The following is an 18361-nucleotide window of genomic DNA, read 5'->3' on the forward strand; positions in this document are numbered from 1 at the left end:
TTCCTCCAAGGTCTGGGAGGCAGAGTGCGTGCAGCCTGGGCAGCTGCTACTGTGGGCAGCCGGGCGGGCAGCGGGGACCATTAAGTGTAGTCGTTATTGTTTTTAATATGAAAATATAGCCTGTTCCAATAACAAATGTTAAACTACTTCAAGGTTATATCTGATGGGTTATGATCTTCTAGGAAACGGATGATACAGAACAACACTCAGTGATAAAACAAGTGTGGATACAGTTGCTGTACGGTCCCTTGAAGCTTCCCTCATGGGTATCGTCATTCAGATACGTGACACAGCATCTCTGTGCTCTGGGTCCTGCTGGTGTTGGGGATGGAGTGGTGTACAGCTCAGGACCCTCCTCTCCAGCTCTTGCACTCCAGTGGGGACCAAAACAGTGAATCCAGTGCACTGTGGTCAGTGCCATGGACAGGAGGCTACCTAGAAGAACACCTAGCTGTATCTCGAGGCATTTAGCAAGACTTTTCTGGGTAAAATGACATCTGAGTTGCAGTCTAAAGGATAATTAGTGGTTGTCAGTTAAAGAATAATATTTCACGTAGTGGGAAGTATGGCAGAGATACAGCAATAAAGACATGTGGGATAAACTTCCTCTTCTGGAAAAGATGGAAGAACAGGATCTGGATGTCTTTCTTCCTGAAACAACTAAAAAAACTGAATGAAATATATGGGTTTTTGTGACCCTGGATCTTAGACAAAGGATGGAGATCGCCAAGAAGCGAGTTGAGTCTTACTGTAGCTCCAGCTTATGCCTAGGGAGGGTTTCTAGGCCCCACCCAGGGAGGGGACCAGGCAGAGCTCAGGGTTCTGCCTGAGCCAAGGAGACAGATGGGAAGTCCAGAGAGGAAAGGCAGCTAGAGTTCACAGAGGCGCGTGTAGAGAGCAGAGAGGTGCAGGGGAAGTATCTCTAGAGGCCTGCAGAGAATCTCCATCTCAGTTATAAGTACAAGGAAGCTACCCAACATTGGGGAAAGAAGCACCAAAAGGATGAGAGGGAGAAATCCTCAGAGACCTCACAGGCCTGGGAAAGAGTTCTTGTTGTGAACTGGCCTGTCTCTTCCAAATGCAGATGTTGGATCCATAACCCATATGTGACTGTATTGGAGACAGACTTTTAAGGAGGTGATTAGGGTTAAATGAGGGTGGAGTCCTGATAGCATAGAACTGTTGACCTTGTAAGAATAGAAAGAAATGATAGAACTCTGTTTTTACCATGTAAAAACATAGCAAGAGGTGGTTGAGCTCCGGTCGGGAAGAGAGCCCTCATAAGAAACTGAACCTGGCCAGAATCATCTTCTGGGACTTTCAAGCCTCCAGAACAGTGAGAAAGAAAATTTCTGCTGTTTAAGCCACCCATTCTATGGCGTTTTGTTATGGCAACAGACTAGTACAGTCAGTCTTTCCCACTAGTCAGAGTGGAAAACCTCATAATTCATGGAACACCGCTTAGAACACTTAGAAGAGGTCTGCCTTAGCAGTACAGGGAAAAGACCAGATTAAAGCTGCTCTGTTTCTACCAAACAAAGCAGACAGACATAAAACCTGAATCCAAACAAAGCTCAAGAGTATTTCTAGAAACAAAAATGTGCAGCATCCAATAAGGTAAAATTAATAATGTCTGACATCCACTCAAAATTAAGCATGTTAGAGACCTTGAAGATATTAAAGGATACTAATCAGACTTAGAGATGAAAACTATAGTATCTGAGAGGAAGAATATACTGGATGAGATTAATGCCAGGTTAGGTATTGCAGAAGAAAAGATTAGTGGACTTGGAACATACAGTAATAAAAATTATATACTGTCAAATAAAGAGAGGAAATGGAATGGCAAACATGAACAGATGATTAGTGAGCTGTACAGTAGTGTCAGGTGGACTCATAAATATGCCATTTGGAGTTCCCAGAGAGGGGGAGACAGAAAAAGTTATTAAGTAAATAATGGCCAAATCTGTACTGAGAAAGAAGAGACTGGAGTCATGACCCCTCCTGTTTTAAAGTTATATCACAGAACTGTAGTAATCAGAACAGTATGATACTGGTATGAAAGCAGAAACACAATCAGTGGAATAGAGTAGAGCCCAGACAAATCCTTATGTGTGTGGTCAACTGATTTTCAGTCAGGACACCAAGAGGACACAAAGGGGAAAGGATGGTTTCCTCAATAAATGCTGCTGAGAAAATTGGATTTCTACATGCAAAAGAAAGAAATCGGACCCTTACATTACACCATACACAAGAATCAACTGAAAATGGGTAAAAGACTTGAAATATAAGATCTAAACCATAAAATTCCTGGAAGAGAACTTGGGGAAAAGCTCCTTGACATTGACCTTGGCAATGGCCTTTTTATTTTTTTAATATCATACTAAAAAATCAGACTACAAAAGCAAAAATAAATAAAGGGGACTACATCAAACTACAAAGCTCCTAAATAGGAAGCAGGCAAAAAAATAAAAAGTGAACCTGCAGACTAGGAAAAGGTCTTTACAAACCACATATCTAATAGGGAGGGGGTTAGGATCCAAAATTTATGAAGAACTCTTAATGGCTCAATAGCAGAGCCATTAATATTGGGTAAAGAACCCAGACAAATATTTCTCCAAAGAAGACATAAAAATCAACAGCAGGTGTTCAACATCAGTAATCATCAGGGAAATGCAAATTGAAATTAAAATCATTATGACATACCTCCTCATGTTGACGTTGATGATAAGGGAATCCTGGTACACTGTTGGTGGAAATAAAGATTAATACAACCATTATGGAAAACAACATGGAAGTTCCTGAACAACTTAAAAACAGAACTATGGTATGATCCAGCAGTCCCTCTTCTGAATGTGTAGAAAGAATGCCTGACCTGCATTATAAGAGCTATTACAGAAAGTCCTTCAGGTAGAAGCAAGGTGATGTCAGGTGAGTATTTGGATCTACGTAAATGAATGAAAAGCACTGGAAATGTGAATATGTGGCTAATTATTTTTTAAAAACTTCCAGTATTTAAAGATATTCAAAAGACAGTCGACTCTTTAATTGTAAGTAATAACAATATACCGTGGGGTTTGTAACCTAGGTAGAAGTGAAATGTGTAAAAACAGCACAAAAGCCAAGCAGGAGAGATTGACATTTGCTCTTTGCATGGTCTTATGCTGTGTGTGACGTGGGATAAAACTCTGACTGGTAGACAGGGACAGGGAGGATGTGTGCTACGAACCCAAGGCAACTGTTATCAGCCAACAGACGAGTCAAAAGAATTCACAAAAAAATAGTCCCAAGAAAGCAGAAAAAGAAGAAAAAAGGAGCAAAGAACTGGTGGGGAAAATGGAAAACAGAGACCAGCAAGATTGATTTAAAAAACCCAGCCTTATCAGTAATCACATTAAATGTAAATGGTCTAAATACCCCTCTAAAAGGGCAGAGCTTGTCAGATTGGGTAAAAGGCAAGATCCAAGCAATTGCTGTCGACAAGACACCCACATTAAATGTAGAGGTACAAAAGAGGTTAAAAGTGTGGAGAAAGGTCTGCCCTGCTAACACTGACCACGAAAAGTCTGAGTGGATTTTTTAATATCCCCCGAAAGAGATCTTATGGTACAGACTATTATCCAGGATAGAGGATCATTTCATAATGATAAGGTGATTGGTTCTTCATCAAGAAGACAAAATCTCAGCCAGGTGCAGTGGCACACACTTGTAATCCCAGAGGCTTGGGAGGCTGAGGCAGGAGGACCATAAATTCAAAGGCAGCCTCAGTAATTTAATGAGAGTCTATTTCTAAATAAAATATTTTAAAAATGAACTGGAGATGTGGCTCAGTGTTTAAGTGCTGATGAAGTCAATCCCTGGTACCATTAAAAAAAAGAAGAAGAAAAAAATTCTCAAATGTTTATGTGCTTAGTAATAGAGCTTGAAGCAAAAACTGATAGAAACATGAAGCAAAAACTGATAGAACTGCACATAAAAATAAAGCCACAATTAAAAGGAAAAGGAGAGAAAACAGATTCGAGGCACAGCCGGGAGCTCCCCGTTGAGATTGACAGTCAGGAAATCACCGCAGCATGAGTTCAAGTTCTCTAGTTTTGTTGTCCAGCATCGGACACCAGGTGTGGCATTGAGAAGGCAGACAGTGGGGTCGATCCAGAATTAGGGCTCTGTCAGGCAACCATCAGGAGAGGACACCTGGCAGGAGATGTGCAAGTAAGAGAGGCAGTGGAAATGTGATAGACAGGCCACCTGCGCCCGCTGGAGCCAGTGGCTGCTTCCTCTAGAGTCTCTCCACTGTCTTCCACTAGTGGGCGCCACCATCCTCAAAACCATCGCAGGAGCTTCCTAATGGTCTCCCAGCCTTTGGCTGAAAGGTGGGGTGTGGGACGTCAGGGTGGAGCAGTCCAGGAACTCAGACGCCTGGGCCACCGACAAGAGAGATGCAGGTGTGGGGTGTGAAGCAGGCCACGCTGCTGCAGAACTCACACCTCGGAGGCATTCGTGGGATGACGAGAGGACATAGAACCAAGAGGAAGATCTGCCAAGAGCCTCTTCCGCTTAGTCTTGAGGTTTCCAAGAGGAAAGCTCTTGTGTCGCTTTCTGACCTGAACTTGGTCACTGCTGGCCTCTAATCCTGCTTCTCCCAGCCCCCAGGCTTTTCCTGGATCCCACCGCCTCCAGCCCCAGTCTGCCAGTCTCCCGGCAGGGCAGCCCCTCTCCCGTGTGCAGCTCTGCATGCTCTGGGCGGGGGCAAGAGCCACCTGTGCTGTGAGACTCATTTTTTCCCTTGGCCACCACTTTTCTCCTTTTACAGCATGAGCTCCTTTACTTGTTTGGTTTCTGCTGACGAATGTTTAGCTGTGATTTTTGACAGACTTGTGTTACTATTTTTATTATTTGTTCCTGGTTCTTAGGTGTTGGGGATCAAAGATTCCATGATAATGCCTTCATCTACCATCTCAACCATGAATTCAAATGCATGCTAGTATTTCTTATTGTTGACTTTTTGATGTTACCCTGATGAATTTTTTTTTTTTTGGATGAGAATGGTAGTGATTTAATCTAGTGGAAAACCAGAATCATATGAATTTCAGCATGTCGATAAACTGTTGGTAACGTTACTGATTTGTTGCCAGGAGGCAGCTGACCACCCTTTATTTGCTTCTTCTGACAGTAAAAACCACAGAAATGTGGGTTTCAGGTGCCTTCAGCTACCACGTGAGCCTCTGTGTTCCTTCGGATGACATTCTGCAGTGAGTCAGGCAGCTGGGAGGTGGCGTTTCTGCTGCCCTGAGCGGAGTCCTGCTCTTGGAGTCACCCCCTGCGCAGGCGTGGCTGCCGAGCGAAGGCCTTTTACAAGGCCTGGTGGCTCCACCTCAGGCCTGCCCCGGTCTCCACAGCCCTGGGACTTCCCTTGTTTTATATGGAATAAGAATGAAATTAAAATGAGACTTGTATTGACATAGCTAATTAAAACTTTGAAATTCGGTTTTGTCCGCCAAGCCTTTTATATAGGTGTGACTCATTTGAAGTAAACGCCTACCATAGAATCACAGAAATTCTGACAGTGATTTTTTTTTAAAACTGGCTCAGAACAGAACATCCTCTTGCTGAATACAGTCGGTTAAAATGCCTCACCCCACCCACAATACTACCATGGATTTGGGGGCACATTTTTTTCCCACTGTTTTCCTGTTGGTTTATCACTTAGCCCTCCTGAAATCCTGATAGGTAAAGTGAGGAGCCTTGATTTTAAAAAATACACATGAACATGTTTTAAAAAACTCCCAGCCATGCTGGAGACGAAGGGCACCATGGGTAATCTTCATCCAGTCTCAGCTTTCTGCTTTTCTTCCTCCCATCTCTCCCTCCCTCCATAATCCCCTCTAGTTACTGTCCCCTCAGCTGGGAACTCTACAGGGTTCTAATCTCCCCACCAAGGGGATGGAATCCGAGAGGGTCAGAAGGGGAAGAAGTTCCACCACAGTTTCCACATCTATGAACCCCTTCGGAAGGGGTATAGGGAGGTATAGACATCCTTATATCTTATGCCCTTCTTGGCATAAAGAAGCAGGCCTGGGAAAGTTGGGTAGCCCAGCCCATCTCTCTGACTCCAAGACCTCTACTTCCCCTCTTAAAAGGAGAGATTTGTCCAATGGAGAAAGTCCTGTTGGTGAACCCTGGGCAGCATGGTGCAGTGGGGGAAGAGCCTAGACTTTGGAGAAGAACTGAAATTATAACCTAAAAAAGAAATATCTAGTATCACTGCAGCCTCAGAAGCAAGACTAAGTCCTTAGCTGAGAATTCCTGATCATAGACAAGCAGCTGTTCAAGCTGGCTCAGAAAATAGTCAGAAACTGAAGGGGATGCCTTCATCTTCTAGAGTCTCTAATGTTTTATTTCCTTCTAATTTCTGATTTTCTATTCTAAACATGGTATTAACTTTTGATTTTTTTTTTTTTTTTTTTTTTTTTTTTTTTGGAGGTATTTGAATCTCTGCTGGTCTCTCCCTGGATTTATGTGTATAGGGGTGTGGGGGGGGTGTGCTTTGCACTAAGTGTGACCACTTAAGCTACCTTCTAGGAGAAACTAAAGTTTCTAGAGAAGGGGAGACTAGGGATGAACAGGCACAGAAACCCTGTCTATTGTTCACAGTCCTAGTTTTTGATGTAGAAGAGATCTAGAAATTAGTCGTGTCTTCTCTAAAGCCTGATAGTCCCGTTCCCCAAACTGAAACCCTTAGCATTGCTTGATGGCAGAATGCCCCGGAAACACGCTGAGTTTTAATGAGAAAATAATTCTCCTGAAAGTTGATCCTGCACACCCAAGTTTATAAGTTTGCTGTGGTCACTTTATAGTAAGTACTGAATGTCAGTCTTCATGTCCTTTTGCATTTCTTCCAGAGGTATGAAGACTATGGAATGACTCCTCCCTCTGGCCCATTGCCAAGGTAAGGTTTCAGAACAAAATGTCTTATGACTGTCTTTCGTAGACTGCTCTGTTTTAATTTTGTAAACTCACGTTTTTTAACTAATATAAGCAGATACAAAACTGATTGATATGTCCTCTATATCTAACCAGAAAAGGAGGGGGAAAATTTTAGGATTTACGTTCTGCTTCCAGTAATGACAGACTAGAGAGTTTGAACCAGTCCTTCTGCTGGGAATACCTGGGAAGCTAGATAAGATATTAAATTTTAAAAAACTCCGAGGGCTAATGGAGATATGCAGCACTGTGGGAACCCAGAGAAGTGACCCTGCTTTGGGGCCACTTTTTTTACCAGTGGCATTTGCTGACTCCAGAAGAGGCTGAGAAAGTGGATGAAGCTTTGAGAGACTCAGTATAGGACTGGGAGGAGGAGAAGGAGAGGAGACCTTGATAAACACCCAAGGTTTTGCGTTCCAATCCTTAGGCCCTGGGAAAAAGGCTGGGTTATAGGTAGACTGGTCCCTTCTGGACCTGACTTTCAGCTTTGAATGGTGACGAGGGATTGCTGCCTGGCAGAAACACATGTAAGTCCCCCCTGGGAGGGGTTAATACATTCCAGGCCTTACACTGTTCTACACCACATGTCACACATGGACATGCACACAACCAGGCATATGAGAAGAAAAGAAAATACAATTGAAAACAAAATCAGGAGCAACAGCAAAACAGAACCACAGGGAATCCAGATATTGGAACTGTCAAACACAGATTTTATAATTATACTTAATATGAAGTTCAGTTTTATTGTCTGGGAAGATATAAAAGTACTACTTTATATTAGACTGTTGCAAGTCAAGGATTCTGGTATGATTGTTAGGTTAACTCATAACAATGCTAAAAAGGCTTAAATATAATAAGGAGAAATAAAATAATTTTAAAATAAAATAACCCAAAAGAAGGTAGAAAATGGGAGAAAAAGGAACATGAAATTGACAGAACATACAACAAGCCAATTTAAGATGGTAGAAATCTAAATTCAGATATATGTATGTGTGTATGTGTGTATATTTGTGTGTGTGTGTGTGTGTGTGTGTGCATGCGTGCGCGCATGCATATAGTTTTACTAAATGATAATGATTAAATATTCCAATTTAAAGACCAAGGTCATTATATTGGATTTAAAAAAGGGTATTTGGCTTATGAGAGACATGTCAAAAATATAAAGATGGGAAAGGATATAGAAAATTTGAACACGATTAGTCAGCTTGAGTAAAACATGGAATGTTCAATACTACAGAACATGCAGTATTATTGTTATTGTTTGCATTGGGGGAAGAACTGGGGATTGAACCCAGGGTCTCCCACCTGCTTGGTGAGTGCTCCACCTCTGAGCTGTATCCCCAGACTTTCTTGGTATTTTTTTTTTGGGGGGGTGGGGTACTGGGATTGAACTCAGAGGCACTTGATCACTGAACTACATCTCCAGACCTATTTTGTATTTTATTTAGAGACAGGGTCTTACTGAGTTGCTTAGTGCCTCACTTTTGCCGAGGCTAGTTTTGAACTCGTGATCCTCCTGCCTCAGCCTCCTGAGCCACTGGGATTATAGGCATGCACCACTGCACCCTGCCAGACTTGTGTTTTGTCTCGCTAAATTGCTGAGGCTGGTCTCAAACCTGTGATCCTCTTGGCTCAGTCTTCTGAGTAGCTGGGATTACAGGCGTGTGCCGCTGTGCCCAGCATACCTCTTTAAAAATACATTTTATAAGGGCTGGGAAACATGTAGCTCAATGGTATAGCACTTGCCTAGCATGCACAGGCCTGCATTCAATCCTCAGTACAACATACACACAAAAATAATTAAAAATTTACTATATTCTGGGCCATAACTAATCTTAAATTTCAAAGAAGTGAGATCACTCAAAGCATATTTGTTCATTCTAGTAAAATTAAGTTAGAAATCAATAATAAAAGATAATTTAAAAATTCTTGTACATTTAAAAATTAATCAGTACCCTGGTAAATAACACATAGTGCACTTAAGAAATTACAATTGAAATTTTAAAACATTCTAAAATGAATGTTTTATATGTGTACCACAAATCAAAAGTTGTAGGATCAGCTATAGTAATGTTTGGGAAGGGACCCTTAACACATATGTTGGGAAAGAAAAATAGCTGGAAATCAACACTCTTAACTGTATATCTCAAGAAGTTACAAGAAGAATATCCAATTAAAGGAGAGGGAAAGAAATTATAAAATAAGAATATAGACTGTAAAATAGAAAACAAATGCTATGAGTGAGAAGACCAACAAAGTGGAAAATTAGTTTTTGAAAGTTAATAAAATTGATAAATCTGGCAAATTTAAAATAATCTATGTAACAGATCATCAATTGGAATAAAAAGACACATTAATATAGATCTTAAAAGATTTTACAAACACATTTTTGTTAATAAATTTAAAGTGGAAAAATTTCTAGAAAGAGAAAATCTGAATCATTATATAACTTAGAAATGGAAATCATAATTAAAATTCTTCCCATAAAGAAAACTTCAGGCCTAGACGGCTTCAACAGTGAATTCTGCCAAACGTGATGGAGGGAAAGGTCAATGTTGTACAAACTAATAAAAAATAGAAAAAGAAAGACTACCCTCAAGTCACTTAATGAGACCAGGGTCACTTGGACACCAAGGACAAGGACATAAGAACAAGGTCATTGCAAGACTGGAACCATTAAGGGCTAGTTTCACTCTTGAACATAGACATAAAGAACATGAAACCAAATACTAGCAAACACATCCAGCAACATGTACAGAAGAATATCATTTACAACCAAACTGGAGTTATTCCAGCAGTGTGAAGGTGATTTAGCACTTTTTAAAAATCAGGCAATGTAACACATTGCTTTAAAGAGAACTAAGGAAAATCTCATTTCAGTAGCTGCAGATAAAATGTAATTTTTTTAAAAAAAAACCAGTATGTCCTTGATGAAATAGTGAAAATTAATTTTATTCAACCTAGGCCCTTGAGTCTTTCAAGGTGACAAAAGTGGAAGTACTGACTATACAAATAAGTTCCTTCTTCTGGATGGGGGATTTTAGAGGAAAGCATTTGCTCTGCTGTTTGTGACTGAATGGAACCAACTGCTTCCGTGCTTTTTATTTAAACAACTGATGAATATTCATGTTCAGACTTGGGGGTTTGTCACTATTTTGAATATGAATGAAGTGAACTTCTTATTTCAAGAAAAACAACTGACAGTCTTTTTGCCAGTGATAAAATTGAGCTTTCAAGTGAAAATTAGACTTTTAGAACCTCTTGTCTGCCATGTTGAACTTGACAGCATCCTAATATTTTTCTCGATGAGCTTGGTGGTGCTAGTGAAGCGAGGGGAATTTTTGACATTGTAGAATTAAGTGTGTGAGTGTTCATAGTGTCTTCCTAGTTCATTGAACTGGTATTCCCCAAATGGTAAATGCATGGGTTAAAGAGCCATTCAAAGTCAAGATAGAGCCAGTGGGGTCTGATGGAAGAGAACAGTGCTTTGGTATTATTTCAGATCCTACATTGCCACTAACCCTTAAGGAATTACCACTTAAGTTTTGGTGGTATCAAGAATATCTGAAGTATTATTTGAATGCTTTCTAGAAAGGCTATTAAAATGCTCTTTCCTTTTCTAAGAAATGTTTAGTGAGGGCAGATTTTCTTCCTAAAATCACGTGTGTCAACTGATTGTAAAATATGTGAGAATTGAAGTGTCTTCTGTTAAGGAAGTCTGACTAAAATACAAGAGTGCCACTCTTCACTAATATGAGGGAGAGCGATTGGAGAATATAATTAAATTCACAAAATTGTTATGTTAACATGTGATAGGTTTGTATTATTTGTAAATGAGTTTTTAAAATATTTAAACATTTTCTTAGTTTTAGTGTCTTAACACCATTAGTGTTGATAGATATAGTCATATAAACAAAAACTCTTGGGAGTTCCTCAATAATTTTTATGTGTTTAAAGACATCCAGAGTTCGATCCCCAGCACCGCAAAAAAAAAAAAAATAAATAAATAAAGACATCCAGAGAACAGAAATAGACTACACTGCCTTAGAACACGCGTTTCACCCTCGATGGGCAGCCAGGTCACCTGTGGAGTGTTTTAAAAGCCCGTGTCTGGGTCACACCATGGGAGGTTCTTGCTTACCCAGTCTGGGGTGCAGCGTGGGCACCAGGATTTCACCTCCCCCAGTGATACTGATGTGCAGCCATGGCCGAGGACCACTGCTTAATTGGAAATCTGTGCCTTTCTTTGTTCTGGAAACAAGCATCCTGTCTTCTTCTTTAAATAGAAGAAATATATTCAATCACCCAGCACAGATGGGTCAGCCTCTCCTTAGTACTGAGATAGGCCATGAAATACTAAAAGCCACCCTCAGGGATGGGTTCCATTGCCCTCCTTGCAGGAGCAGGAGGAGGATAAACAAGTAGAGAGCAGTCTTCATTTTCCACGGGTGAGGTGGCCCTAGTCAGATGCCAGCACAGGGAAACGCAGTCCTGATGCCTGTGCTTTGCCTTCAGACCTGGTTTTGGCCCTGGGCTGCTGCCGTCTTCAGAGCTGGCGCCCCCTGAGCCCCCGCAGCCGCAGTCATCCGCTGAAGCGCCATTTGCTTCCAGAGGGATCTATTCAGAGGAGATGCCATCCGTGGCCCGGCCCCGGCCTGTTGGGGGCACCACAGGTAATGTGGCGATCGAGCTTCCATTTCTGCACCGTGGGACATTTGCTTTAGGAATAAATTCAAAGACTGTAGTCTAGGCTTCCCAAGCATCAGCGTCTTAGTGTTTTGTGGTCTTTTCTCGAGCCAGAGCTGTTTTCTCTCAGGTTCTGGTAGAGACGAGGACTGGAGGGGCAGGGGAGGGGCAGAGCCCCTAAGACTGATGTCTGCTGCTCCGTTCCCGAATCAGCCCCATCACATGGAAACCGGCCCGCCTCTTCCCGGGAAAACATTTCTAAATTCCTCCAGTACATGGAGAGGTCTGTTGCAGCACCAGGGATGGCATTAAAAGAGAGTTTAAAAGAAGGTGCATTTGCCCACCCCTTGTGATGTGTAACCCTCAGAGTTGCTGGGAAGTGACTAAAAGGGAGATGTCTTTGTTTTCTTTGGTCACTTTTGGGAAGATACAATCGCTGTTTTCTCCTCAAGTCTTGCCTCTCTTGGCTTTTTCCTTCTGCCTTTTTAACTACTGGTTGAGTGTTCTTTATCCAAAATACTTGGGAGCAGAAATGTCTCAGATTTTGGAGGTATTTTTCTGTCTTTTTTTTTTTTTTTTCATAGACTTTACTAGCTGAACATCCTGGTCAGAAAACCCCCAATCCAAAATCCTCCCAAATCTGAAACTTCTTGAATGTCATGTCAGCACTTGAAAAGGTTTACACTTTTGAGCATTTTGGATTTCAGATTAGAATGCTAAACCCACGTCATCTCCTTCTCTTTTCTTATTGTCACTTTTGGGCCCCTGTGCCCACGCCCTCCCTCAGCTGTCTCAGACTAAGAGCAGAGTCAATGGTTGGGAACCTGGAAGCTGGAACCACCATGCACTGTGTGGACACCTGTCTGTCCCTCTTTCAAGTCCTCATTAAAAAAATCATCCTAATGCCGTTCCTGGGTAACCAGCACCACTTCGTTTGGTTATTCGATGGTGCTAGTCACGGTTTCTCATTCTAGCATTATTACAATTTAAATCCCTGCAAATAGCTTTTCTTTATTTTAATAATGTAAGGGTTTTCCTTTAGCCTTCTGAAATTAAAATAAAAATCTGTAACCAGAATATCTCCACATAGGAAGTTAAGTCTCCAGTTTCTGTTCTTAAGTAAATATAGGCTAAAGTGTTCAATTGCTAGAGATTTCTTTGAACCAGAGAGAAAATAAATTGTAAAATCTTCTAAAATATATTTATTTCATTGATTTGAGAAACATTTTGTACAATTCGGTTTACTTAGTATATTCTATACAAAGATACAGTTTTTTTTTTAAAAGACCATAATTAAAATGTGATTAAATTTCCTTTCATATATTCAGTTTTGCTTCTTTAGAAAGAATCATAAGTGTCTGTATTTTGATAGTCCAACTGCTCTTGGTTTTTGTCTGTTTTGAGACATGTGTAAATGTTTGAGGAAAGGAGGGGCTTTCTGATTTTTAGTAAAGAAAGAAAGAAACGAAAAATGATTTCTGAATTGAGAGGCCTCAATAATTACAGTTAAATAAGGAAAGAATTTATTTTCAGAAAGTAAGTTGAGAAGAAAGACAGAAAAATACATTTGTCTCCCCTGGGAGTTTTATGTTAATTTCAAACACAGAACACATCCTCATGAAGTTCAGCACATGTTTCATACTTATGAGGAATTTTTGCTGAGATCTTCGTAAATCCCCCAATTTTCAAAGACAGCTCTGCTTTATAATCAGTGTCCCCAACTGGTCCAGTAGAAGTGTATGTGGAACACCTGAGCAAACACCTTCAGAACCCCTGAGGGGGACCTGCTGGTGGTAGACAGTGTCCAGCATGGCTGAGTGGAGTTTCCTCATGGCAGTTGGAAGGGTCACCCCACCAGTTTACCTGTGGTTCAGACTCATCCCCAAATGACAAATGACCATTCCATTGAATAGAACTTGAACTTCTGAGTGGTCGATACTGAGTAAGCTCTATTTGTGAATGCTTTTCTGCATTCCTAGAACATCTGTGGTGTTTTAGACTGAGCTCTCCCTATTACTTACACAGCTCTGTATTCTTTGGGAATCTTTAAAAACATTTTTTTAAATTGTAGATAGACACAATACCTTTTTTTAATTTATTTTTATTGTACGTGGTGCTGAGGATCGAAGCCAGTGCCTCACATGTGCTAGGCAAGTGCTCTACTGCTGAGCCACAACCTCAGCCCTCTTTGAGAATTTTAAGGTTCAAGATCATCTTACTGTGTTCTATTACAAAACCTGAAAGTCACTCTTTTATTTTTCCATTCATTTTTTCACCCTCCTTTTTGAAGACTGGGGAACTATGGAATCATGACATGTTAAATAATTTATTTTCCTATTTTATATCTTTCTGGAAACATACATCTTTATAATGTCATCAAGAAAGTAGTTTAGACCAATTCCAAATTTGCAATGATTGTGAGATGTTTTTCCATTTTGGTCTTCTAGGATGTTCTTATATCTTGCATTGTGTTAGTCCTCAAAACAAATAATGGCTGAGCACAGTGGCACATGCCTCTAATCTCAGTGACTCAGGAGATTGAGGCAGGAAGATCACAAGTTCAAGACTGGCTTTGGTAACTTGTCTCAGAATGAAATATAAAAGGGTTTGGGGGTATAGCCCAGTGGTAGAGCACACTTAGGTTCAATTTCCAGTACCACAAAAAAAGAAAAAATATATTCTGCTGTGCTATGGGACTTCTCATACTTTACAGATGCTGTGCTTTGCACTGAGTCTTATTTCTCCTGTGAAATGTTGCGTATTTGGGCCTTGCTGCACCGCATATGTACTAAACAAAATTCAGATATACTAAGTCTTTGTTAAAAATCTGGATGGTTATAGAAATTGTATGTGTCACTTATTTGAAGAATAAGTTTTCTTTTAATAATTTCTAGTAAGAGATGAACTTGTATAAAAATTTATAATGGAACATGTTGGGATCTAATAGAAAAAAATTATCTTTTTGGATATAGAAAATTATGAAACATGTATATTTCTATTCATTTCAAAAATGAAATACTGGGGCTGTGGTTGGGGCTCAGTAGTAGAGTGCTTGCCTAGTACATGTGAGGCACTGGGTTCAATCCTTAGCACCACATAAAAATAAATAAATTAAATAAAGGTATTGTGTGCATCTACAACTAAAAAAAATTTTTAAAAAAATGAAATGCTACGTAGGGAAAATTTGTGGTATATTTTAGCCAAAAGTCATTTTTATGGAAGATAGCTCTTATAAATTGACAAATGGGCAAACCACAAAAGACAAATAGGCAAAGAATGGAAAGAAAGAACGCACAAGAGAAAGGTGTGTGTAAGCCAGGTGTAGGTAGTGGTGTACACCTATAATCCCCCCTGCGTGGGTTGAGGCAGGAAGATTGCAAGTTCAAGGCCAACCTGGGCAACTTAGCAAGACCCTGACTCAAAATAAAATAAAAAGGGCTGAAGATGTAGCTCAGAGGTAGAGCACTTACCTAGCCCTGTATTCAATTCTGGTAGTGTGTGTACGTACACACACACGAGAAAAAATAGAAGAAGATGCATGTGTGTGTATATGTGACCCTATTAAAAAAAAAAAAACTTGGAAAAGCTTCCAGTTTTGAAAATAGTTTAAGAAATACAGATTAAGACCACACTGAGGCATAGCTACAATCATGAATTATTTTCTTAAGAATGTTGTGTGATAAAATTTGCATCCAGTTTCTTCATCTGTACAATGGGCATGAGTATTAATTTCCTATGGTTGTTTTGCTGATAAAAAGATAATAGATATAAAGTGCCCCAAATAATACTTAGTATATCATACATTTTCAACAAATATTAGCTGCCTTTATTATTATTACTATTACGTTATTTCAGTGGTGGTATAAACCTTTAAAACATTTGGAAAGCAGTTTGGCAATAGGACTCACAAGTCTTTGATTTGGTGCTTTCACTTCTAGAAAGTGAAAGGAAGTCCCCTGAATCCAAAATATTGCAGAAGAATTATGTGTGCCAAGATGTTTATCACATTATTCAGAATAGAAAAAAAATCGTTAGTTTCTTAGATTCCCAGTAAGTGCATTACTGAGTAAATTGCATAGCTATTTAAGATGAAAATATAAAAAGTCAGAAAAGAGGTGCTAGGCAAGGTGGCAGGCACCCAGAGTCCCAGTACTCAGGAGACTGAGGCCGGAGGATCTCTTGAGACAAGCCTGAAGACCTGGCAACTTATCGAGAACCCTGTCTCAAAAAAAAAAAAAAAAGAGAAAAGAAAAGAGGAATTTAGAATTCACCAGTTGCCACCTTGCCCACATGTGTTTGGTACTTAATCTATTTCATATCTTCCAATCCTTGAAATAACTGATCAGATTTTTAACAGCATTGGGAAAGTGGGAAAGCCAGGCCCTCAGGAGTAGTCTTGTCAGAGGCTCCATGCTCCATGTGGAGTCGGGGAAAGCCTGTCCTGTAATGTTGAGTGATCAAAGCAGGAAGCAGAATCATGACTGGGTTAAGATTGCAGCCACTGTGTGGCTTAACACAAAAGGTATACTTTCCCCCTGCCCAGTCGTTTGAACCTTTGGAAACCACTGTGCACACCTGGCTAGATTTACAGCTCCTCACAAGATTTGCTCAGGCGGTGCCTGCTAAGTAGGCAGTACTGATAGTCCAGATAGCGTCAATATCGCCGTGAGTTTTCAGGAAAGGATAAGTGCTCCAGTGGAGTTCATTGCTCTGGCTGAGGCCTGGACAATTTTTCCTGACTTTCAATTACCTATCTATCTATCTATCTATATATATATATCTCCAAATTAAACCAGTGGGGTGCTCTCTTTCTAAACACAGCTGATGAGTTGAGGTTGATAACTAGATAATATGGGTAGGAGTGGGCTTACATTGATAACTAGATGATATGGGTAGGAGTGGGCTTACATTGATAACTAGATGATATGGGTAGGAATAGGCTTACATTGATAACTCGATGATATGGGTAGGAGTGGGCTTACATTGATAACTAGATAATATGGGTAGGAGTGGGCTTACATTGATAACTAGATGATATGGGTAGGAGTGGGCTTACATTGATAACTATATGATATGGGTAGGAGTGGGCTTACATTGGAGGGGCCCTCCCTTCCATGAATTCTCAGAGCCTGAGCATCACAGATGAGCTTGATCCTAGGAGCATTTGAAAATAAGTATGTCATAGCACATACAGATTTTAGGACAGGAGTGTAGCTCAGTGGTAGAGTACTTGCCTAGCCTGCAGGAGCCCCAGGTTCCATCTCTTAACACTGTAAAGAGTAAAGTAAAATAAAATTAAATAAATAAAGATGACGTTTTTTGTCCTTTAATTTGCAGTGTAGGGATATTTCCAAATGCCAAAAGTTGGTGGTAGAGGAAAATAGGTTATTTAACACCTGACCCGCAGAGCCACATGAGGCTTCAGGTTTCCCAGTATATAGGAGTTAGTACCAGAGAGCCAGTGACCCAACCAGTGTCCCTCACTGGTGAGGAGAGGTGCGTGGTGTTGCTCGTGCTGACTCAGTCGTGGGAACACCACGAGGAAGAGGGCCTCCGCATTCTGCATTCCAGCCTTTTAAGACACAAACAGTTGGGCACAGTGGCACACACCTGTAACCCCAGCGGTTCGGGAGACTGAGGCTGGAGGTTCGCAAGTTCAAAAAAGACCTCAGCTACTTAGTAAGGCCCTGGGATGTGACTCAGTAGTTAAGTAGCTCTGGATTCAATTCCTGGTAACAAGGAAAAAAAGAAAAAGGCATATTGGATATTCTGCTCCTTGTGAATCTCAAAGTCACAGGCAGCAAGAACCAGGCCTCAGCTTCTTTATGGCTCTAAACCCCTTTGATTCAGAATAATCCAAAAAATACGAAGAATATTTTTAAAATGAAAATAATTCAAAAATCAGCAGGGCAGCCCTGGCTGTCACCCTACAGACACAGCAGAAGTGCCCTCCGTGATCCTTCGTCCTAGACCTTTGATGTCAGCAGGTACTGAAAGGGAATTGGAGCCGCTCCTGGGCGTTCTCTTAGGAGGTGTTTCTGGAGATGCTGCTGGAGCTGTGTGTGGGCACCGCTCCTCCCTCGTCCTTAAAGGAACCAGTGGTCAGAGCTGACGGTGTTTTTCTCCATAGCCTCCCTCCTATAAATGCTGACCGGGCCACTGCACCCTGTTCCTCCCAGGCTCCCAGATCCAGCACCTGACGCAGGTGGGCATTGCTAGCAGAATCGGGGCCCAGCCCATGGAAATCCCACCCAGCAGAGGCGGCCAATATGGGGGACCAGGCTGGCCTGCATACGGGGAGGACGAAGCAGGGCGAAGAGAGGCCGTGAGTATCCAGGACTTGGGCCATGAGTTAAGATTCTCATGTAATCTTTTAATTTAGCTGCTACAGTTTGGGGGATCCATTTTTAAAACCTATGTTTAAAGAAAAAAAGTTTTAATCTCCCTCACTGTTTTCACCTTGCTGTGTTTTTGCTTGTATCTCGTAGTAAACTCTCTCCCACTTTGGGGAAGCCTGTGTATTTTCTTGAGGCGGATTTTGATGGCTCTAAGTAGCAAGTCTAAACCTGAAGGTAGATAAGATCTGGACTGGGTCTTGGTGTGATCACTGTGTAGACCGCCCTGATCTCACCACTGTGCTTCTTTGGGGCTCACTGACGTCATTCTGCCTTGGCCACTGTGTGTGGAT

At 41.0% G+C, this 18361-nt stretch overlaps 1 protein-coding gene across 1 annotated transcript in view; it reads left to right on the forward strand.

Moving 5' to 3' along the window:
* Kiaa1549 (KIAA1549 ortholog) overlaps window positions 1-18361 on the forward strand; it is a 137976-nt gene that overhangs the window by 110834 nt on the left and 8781 nt on the right. The window contains exons 18-20 of the mRNA XM_047562094.1: window positions 6903-6949; window positions 11503-11660; window positions 17853-17998. Of these exons, the coding sequence (XP_047418050.1) occupies window positions 6903-6949; window positions 11503-11660; window positions 17853-17998 (351 nt within the window). The remainder of the gene's footprint in view (window positions 1-6902; window positions 6950-11502; window positions 11661-17852; window positions 17999-18361) is intronic.

Source organism: Sciurus carolinensis, chromosome 8 (assembly GCF_902686445.1).
Source record: "Sciurus carolinensis chromosome 8, mSciCar1.2, whole genome shotgun sequence".
NCBI classification, from domain to species: Eukaryota; Metazoa; Chordata; class Mammalia; order Rodentia; family Sciuridae; genus Sciurus; species Sciurus carolinensis.